General features: G+C 46.8%; 3 protein-coding genes across 3 annotated transcripts; all 3 read left to right on the plus strand.

The window, feature by feature from the left end:
* Positions 1-659: 659 nt before the first annotated feature.
* Positions 660-2,980, plus strand: LTR84_010137 (uncharacterized protein; the record flags this gene model as incomplete). Its single annotated transcript, XM_064853674.1, has 2 exons — positions 660-672; positions 897-2,980. 2 exons carry the CDS (start codon positions 660-662, stop codon positions 2,978-2,980), a joined length of 2,097 nt encoding a protein of 698 aa, XP_064710073.1.
* Positions 2,981-3,551: 571 nt separating this feature from the next.
* Positions 3,552-4,039, plus strand: LTR84_010138 (uncharacterized protein; the record flags this gene model as incomplete). The annotated part of the gene is given in 2 exon segments (XM_064853675.1): positions 3,552-3,556; positions 3,571-4,039. 2 exon segments carry the CDS (start codon positions 3,552-3,554, stop codon positions 4,037-4,039), a joined length of 474 nt encoding a protein of 157 aa, XP_064710074.1.
* Positions 4,040-6,389: 2,350 nt separating this feature from the next.
* On the plus strand, positions 6,390-7,132 carry LTR84_010139 (uncharacterized protein; the record flags this gene model as incomplete). The annotated part of the gene is made up of 2 exons (XM_064853676.1): positions 6,390-6,394; positions 6,463-7,132. 2 exons carry the CDS (start codon positions 6,390-6,392, stop codon positions 7,130-7,132), a joined length of 675 nt encoding a protein of 224 aa, XP_064710075.1.
* Between the last annotated feature and the right edge of the window lie 316 nt (positions 7,133-7,448).

A 7,448-nucleotide genomic window follows, 5' to 3' on the forward strand; every position in this document is an offset into this window, starting at 1 on the left:
CACCTTTGTGAAATGGCTGACCAATAGTTACCCGCCGAAGTCCACAAAGCCTCATATGCTATCAAACACCGAAGCAGTAGAGAAGTCTTACAGCACAGCCGCCACCTCAGTAGAAATCCACGAAGTCCACTCGCTCAAAGTCAATGCTCATAACATGAGACACGTTTACCCGTCTATCCAGCCACTGGTGGCGGGAAAAGGGGGAAGCCAAATTCTGTTCTACAAGGAATACAAAGTCTCATCGAATTTGAGCTACAGACAATACGCAATGGTCTCACGATGAGCGGCAGAAAGTGTGCGAGATTCGGAAGAGGATTCGTGCGGATGGGGGGGTATCCAACCTCCTCCAACGACACACTTTGATACGATCGAGCAGGCGAGATTCTGAGCAGGACTGGGGGCACATAATCTAACTAGTCTCGTGAGACATTGGGGGTCCCGCGCTTATGCAACATCGGAGACCTGAATTATGACCAAGCAGGGATGGGATGGTCGCAAGGCTGAGGTCCCAAGGGGAAGGCTACTAACTAGAAGGGCGGCCTTGGCTGAGTCATTAATCACATGAGTGAGATGCTCGGCACCATATTGATTGTCACCAAAGTGTAAAAACCGATGACTCTCACCCGTGGTGAACAGTGAAAGATGCTATAAGTATTAAAATGGCTATATCTTGTATGACAGAATTAGAGAAATTTTGCACGAATTATTTTGACACTAAGTAGAACGCCGATCCCATTCCAGTCGTAGGCGTTCATATATAAGTACGGTGGTCATACAAGGAGGAGTTGTAGTGTGTGCGCCGAATTTTGGAGCTTCCTCCTTCCATTGTGGCTTGCTAGGATTTCCACCAACGGCACCGGAATTTTCTGTTGCGCTCAGAACTTATCGTCTAGTAGTAGTTGTCGTCGTCGGACTACTTGTTCGAGTTGTTGTAGTCGTCGTACTCGAAGTTGTTGTAGTCGTCGTACTCGAAGTTGTTGTGGTCGTAGTTCTCGAAGTCGTTGTGGTTGTAGCACTCGAAGTCGTTGTGGTTGTAGCATTCGAAGTCGTTGTGGTTGTAGCGGGTGAAGTACTAGTAGTGCTAGGACTATTAGAGGTGGTCGTTCTCGTTGTCGTGCTACTTAATATAGTAGTAGAGCTAGTAGTACTCAAGCTATTGGTAGACGAAGTCGCAGCACTAGAAGTTGTTGACGTGACGACAGTTGAGCTCGTTGTGGGACTCGAAGTAGTAGTCAATATCGTAGAACTAGTAGAACTAGATAATGCTACTATTGAACTAGAAGCAATAGTTGTGGAAGTTGTAGTACTCGAGCTTACACTAGAGCTCACAGTCGAAGGGGCACTGGAGCTTGTAGAAACACTAGTAGTAGTAATCGAAGGTACAGCAGCACTGGTAATTGTAGATGTGCTGAAGGTGGTAGATGTGCTGAAGGTGGTAGATGTGCTGAAGGTGGTAGATGTGCTGAAGGTAGTAGATGTGCTGAGGCTGGTGGATATACTGGAAGTAGATGAAGTTACTGAGTTCGAAATTGCCGACGTAGTTGAGATTGTGGATATTGTGACACTCGAGGCTGTACTCGAACTAGTACTCGAGGAAGCAACATTGCTTATAGAAAGCGTCATACTTGAGGTTGCGATGGGGCTAGGGGTAGTGGAAGTACTAGAGAGAGACAAATTCGAGGTGCTCGAAATTGTAGCAGTACTAGAGGTAGACGAAATTGAGGTGCTCGAACTTGTGGGAATACTTGAAATTGTGGATACTGCTGAAGTGATCGATGCGGATGATACGGTCGTGCTTGAAGTTAGAATAGTGCTGAAAGTTGTCGCAATACTCGAGCTAGAAGAAAGGCTGGAACTAGTGCTAGAACTAGCAGCACTTATTCCGCTGGAACTTGTACTTAAGGAAGAAGTGGAAGTTGAGCTAGAAGTCGCGGAAAGACTAGTGCTGGTGTTGATGTCACTTGTTGCACTTGAACTCGAACTGAACGAAGAGGTGGAAGTAAAGCTCGAAGCCGTCGAAATCGCGATGGAAGTCGGAGAGCTCGAGCTGCTTGAGTTGGTGATCGATGTACTCGAGCTACTTGCTAGACTCTCACTTGAAGTTGTGGCCGTTGAAGTGATGATTGCCGCACTAGTGGTAGTGGAGGTAGTAAGACTAGCCTCCGTGGTGCGCGAAATGGCCGTACTTGTGCCGGACGTCGTAGGTAGAGTAGAAGTATTGAGAATGACAGAACTTAAGGTCGAACTAGTAGCGCTCGAAATTGTGGAGGAAATTGAGTTTGTGGAATCCGTTGTTGCTGTTGTTTGGGCGCCACTACTTGAAAGAGAAACCGTGGTGCTCAGGCTTGTAGATGTGGTATCTAGAGAAGTACTAACACTTGGACTTGTCGAAGAGCTTGAACTTGTCGTAGTGCTTGAGGATATCTCTAAGCTAGAGCTAGTGGTTTCGGCAGTAGTGGATATGATAAGAGGAGTCGTGGTAGATGTTATTGTTGAAGTTAGGCTAGTGCTTGAAGCTGTGGCACTAACCGAGCTTGAGGTCTCGCTTTGGCTTGAGCTACTTAAGCTTGTTGACGTACCCGGACTGGTCGTGATTGATGTAGCTACCGAAACCGTGCTGGGGCTAGAGGTCGTGGTCTCGCTTGAAAAAGTGGTAGTGCTAGTAGTAGAGGTCATCGCAATATCGGACCTAACTCCGCTGGTCGACGTCGAGAGAATCACAGAGGATGTAGACGATGCAGTATTAGTCAATGTTGAGAGAATGAGAGACGATGTAGGCGATGAAGTACTAGTCAAAATCGTCGTGCTCGATAGGATGGACGTTGTACTTGAATCTTGTGCGGAAGTTGACAAAGACTCGCCTGACGTTGTAGTAGTCGTTTCAGCAACGCTAGAGCTCGTTGACACTTCGATGCTCAAAGTCGTGGTAGATAATGTCAATGTGCTCGATGAACTCGTTAACGTACTCCGAGAGGGCTGAATAGATATTGAGGTACTGGTGCTTTCGGATGTTGATGAGGTTTCAAGTGTGTCTGAAGTGGAACTCGTAGTATGGCTTGAGCTAAAGTATACGGAAGATGAAGTAGGAAAGTCATCAGAGGTTGACAGCGTACTAGATACTGATGTCTCAGAGCTGGATAATGGAACCGTGGACAGTGGAAGTGATGTGGTGGAAGACGAGCTCAATAAGCTGGTAGTCGTCGAGTCTAATGAGCTAGTAGTCGTCGGGTCCTCTGAGCTAGTGGTCATTGAGTCCACTGAGCTAGTAGTCATTGAGTCTATCGAGCTGATAGTCGTTGATTCGATCGAGCTAAGAGAAGTCTCTTGAGTCGATGATGAAAAGCTTGACATCGAGGCTAGGTCGGATGTAGAGGTCGAACTTGCGAGGAGTGATGTAGAGGAGCTAGTGAGTAGAGTAAAGACGGAATTAGAAGTTGATGTGGTGACTTGATCAGACGTCGATATAGTGGAAGATGAAAACTCTAAACTGCTTGTACTAGAGGAAGGAGTGACCGAGAATGACACTAGAGTCGACGTGGAGAACAAGGATGATGTCGTTGTTGTATCCAGAGGAGTTGTTGTTTGTCCAGCTATCGCTGTTGTAACGCTTGTCGAACTTTCTGGTGCCGATGAAGTTGTTGTCGATGACGCAAAGCTTGTGCTGGATATTAAAGTGTCCGTCCTTGAAGTATCTCCTACGGAAGTAGTGATATCTGTGGTTGAACTAGTCGTGTATAGCGGAGTTGTACCTGTGGCGGAAGTATATGCGGCTGAGGTTGTTAGATCCGACGTTGAAGTATCCACACTCGATGTAGTTGGTGCCACTGACACATCCGAGCTGATGCTAGATGCTGACGAGGGCTCAGACGAAACTGTGCTGGATGCAAAGTCAGAGGTTGATGAAGTGACCGAGCTCAATGTGGAAGAATATTCCATAGTGCTTGAAGTTTCGGCTACTGTCGTGCTCGATAAGAAGGACGTGGATGTAGCAAGGAGAAAATTTGACGTTGAGGTGGTGGCCTCCTGTGACGTGAAATAGACTGATGATAGAGTAGATGAAGTGGTAGATGAACCAGGCGATGTCGAAGTAGAAGTCACATCTGTGTTTGTGTCGGAGGTAGATGATGCCATTGTCGAATCTGTGGTTATTTCGGTGGTGGATGAGGTTAGCGCATCCTGACTTGATGAGGTGAACATCATGGTTGTCGACGAACTTGATATCGTAGTTTCGCTGGAAGTCTCAGAGCTCGAATTTTGCGTCTGTGAGTCAGTTGTAGTACTCGAGGAAGAAATCTTGGAAGTTGTATCAGAATCGGATGTGGTAGAGAGGAAAGCTGAAGTAGTACTAAGTGTGCTAGTGGGATTACTCATCGCTGTGCTTTCTGAGGAAGTTGTCTCTGATTCCATGGACGATGTGAGTGGCGAGGTACTCGACGATGTATCACTATTGAAAGAGGTCGAAGTCATGATCGCCGTTTCAGAAGTCGTGACTGTAGACCTATCAGCTGTGGTGGAGCTTGTAAACTCAGCACTTGTGGTGGTATCCGTGGAAGGTGAAGATGACATGCTGCTTGATGAAGTGGAGCTTGACTGCGTCGGAGGACCGGGCATTTCACTTGTTGTCGAGGACATACTGGAGCTACTGTAATCACTGGAATCAAAGGCTGATGAGCTAGACATAGGCATATATTCAGTTGTTGACAGGATCGACATGGTCGAGGAAGACTCGGTGGTAGAGCTGGAGCTGGAGCTGGTATACTGATCGGATGTAGAGAACGTGAATGTTGAAGTGGAGCTTTCCAAATATTCGCTGTCAGTACTGGAGGTGTATACGGTAGTCTTTGTGCTAAGTGTTGTTAGAGATGATACCGTGGAGGAAGTTCCAGGCTGCTCCGTTGTGACAATTGAGTTGCTCGCATACTCAATGCTCGAGCTCGAGAAACCAGTCGTTGTTGATGACAGGCTGTATTCTGATGAGGTCGTTGCAGTGGACTGGGTGGTAGCTGACTCGGTAGAACTATCTGGAGAGGAAGTAGAACTTGAAAACATAGCACTTGTTGATGTACTGGTTTCTGCTATTGAGTTGGTAGTAGATGCAGAAGATTCATATGACGTCGTAAGGAAAGATGTACTGGAATAATCTGAACTCTGTAGACTTGAAGTTGAATCTTGTTCGGAGGGGGTGGACGTTGAGCTTGAATCGCTAACGAACGTAGAAGACGGCGAATCCGATGAGGTGGGTGGCAGACTAGAGCTTGATACTTGAGTATTTGCCGCAGATGATGTAGTAGAAAGGGGCTGCTCCGATGAAGTACTGCTATTTGACGTCGTGAGTGTTGATGAGTCTGTCAAAGAAGACGTTGTCTCCGAGTTTGACGCACTTGACTCAGCTGTACTGGAGGTGTCCGTACTCAAACCTGAGTACCCAGAGGAAGAATAATACTCTGAGCTCGAAAGTGTGGTTGTTGACACAACAATAACCCCTTGCGTAGTGGAGAGCGTGGAGAAGGAAGAAGATTCTGTGGATTGAGTTGTTGTAATGTACAAGTAGCTGGAGCTTGAAGAAGAGCTGGTTGATACTGTGGTTGGGCTTAGGGGTGTAGAAGTCGAATCAGAGGCTAGCACTGAACTCGTACCGGCATCTGATGTCGTGACTTCTGTCGATGACATGGATGCAACAGAAGTCGTGCTCGTTGATGAGCTAGATTCAATCGTACTATCTTGATCTGACGTAGTTGTATATAATATAGAGTTAAAACTTGAATCAGATGTAGTGATTCCCAACGTAGTGGAATCTAACGCCGAGAAACTGGTGGAATCCGAATTGCTTCTCGCTTCGGTTGTGCTGAAAACAGTACTAGTTGAGACATCGCTTGTTGTGGGCGGTAGACTGACCGAGCTCGAGCTAGAGGTCTCTGAAAAGTCATAGGTCGTGGTTTGACTTGTGGGCAACTCGGAATTTAATCTAGAACTGACGGTGCTGGTAGTATCTGACATTTGACTAGTGGTGGATGAGCTATAGCTGCTACTTTCGAATCGTTCAATGGAGGTCGTCGAGTCAGAGACACTATCACTTGTAGTTGTTACGAAAGTATTGCTGGAGCTGGTGGCACTAGTCGTGTCTGTGGTAGGTGAAGCACTCGCAGAGGACGATTCAAGTAGTGTAGAGCTGGAAAAGGGCAACTCAACAGGAGTGGTAATGGATAGAATGCTCGTTATCGAAGTGGGAGCAAAAACCAATGTGGAACTTGAGCCTCCACTGGTGGTGTCTCGGGAGCTCGAAGTACTTGTAGTTGAGAAGATGTCCGTCGTTGGTTGAATCCCAGAAGTCGTTGTAGATAATTCCAAAGTCGTGGTAGGGCTGGAGGAAGTTGTCGCGTCTGTAGAAAATGTAGTAGAGTCAAACGTCTGAAACGTGCTACTACTAGATTCCAGATCTGTCGATACAGTAGTACTAGGTAGTTCCGTGGTCATAGATGTGGTGTCCAGTGGAGAGAGAGTCGATGTCGTACTCAAAGTGGAAATTGTGGAGGAGCTGGTCTCTTTGTCCGTGGTGGTATCAAGACTTAGGCTAGATGGGCTGGTTGTTGTGTCAGAATCTACACTTTCCGAAGAGCTTGACGAGACACTGCTATCTGAAGATGTAGAAAATACGGTGCTAAAAGTGGTGCTTAGGCCGCTCAAACTAGTTGAAATTACTAGATTGGATGTTGTCAATGTACTTAGTGCGGTGGTGCTTGAAAATTCAGTAGAACGAGAGGATTCAAGAGAGCTTGAACTTTCAGTAGAGATCGGAGCTCTAGAAGAGGTTGAAGATTCGCTTGTACTTGAAGGCCCGTTGACAGTCGTGGAGACAGTGGTCGTGGAAGATTCAGTGGTCGTGGAAGATTCGGTGGTCGTGGAAGATTCGGTGGTCGTGGAAGATTCAGTGGTCGTGGAAGATTCAGTGGTCGTGGAAGATTCGGTGGTCGTGGAAGATTCAGTGGTCGTGGAAGATTCAGTGGTCGTGGAAGATTCGGTGGTCGTGGAAGATTCAGTGGTCGTGGAAGATTCAGTGGTAGAGGAAGATTCAGAATTAGTGGTGGGAAGAAAATCAGTAGTAGTTGAGGATTCAGTTGTGGTGGAAGATTGACTGATGATCGAGGATTCGAAAGAGCTTGAACTTTCAGCAGAGCTTGTAGAGCTTAAAGATTCGCTTGTGCTCGAAGGTAAGTTATTAGTTGAGGAATCAGTACTTATCGAGGGTTGAGGGGTAGTCGAGATCTCAGTAGTCGTCGTTAAGGATTCGCTAGTTGTCGAAGGTTCGGAGAGGCTGCGAGTGGTTTGCGTACTTGTGGAAAGGCTTACGCTCGAACTCGTGCTCGAGGTCGAAAGAGTGGTAGAGCTTTCGCTATCCTCAGATGTAGTTGTGGAAGACAATATGGTACTCGATAAGCTGTCGGCGTTAG

Source organism: Exophiala bonariae (assembly GCF_035927105.1).
Source record: "Exophiala bonariae strain CCFEE 5792 chromosome Unknown scaffold_4, whole genome shotgun sequence".
Classification (NCBI taxonomy): Eukaryota; Fungi; Ascomycota; class Eurotiomycetes; order Chaetothyriales; family Herpotrichiellaceae; genus Exophiala; species Exophiala bonariae.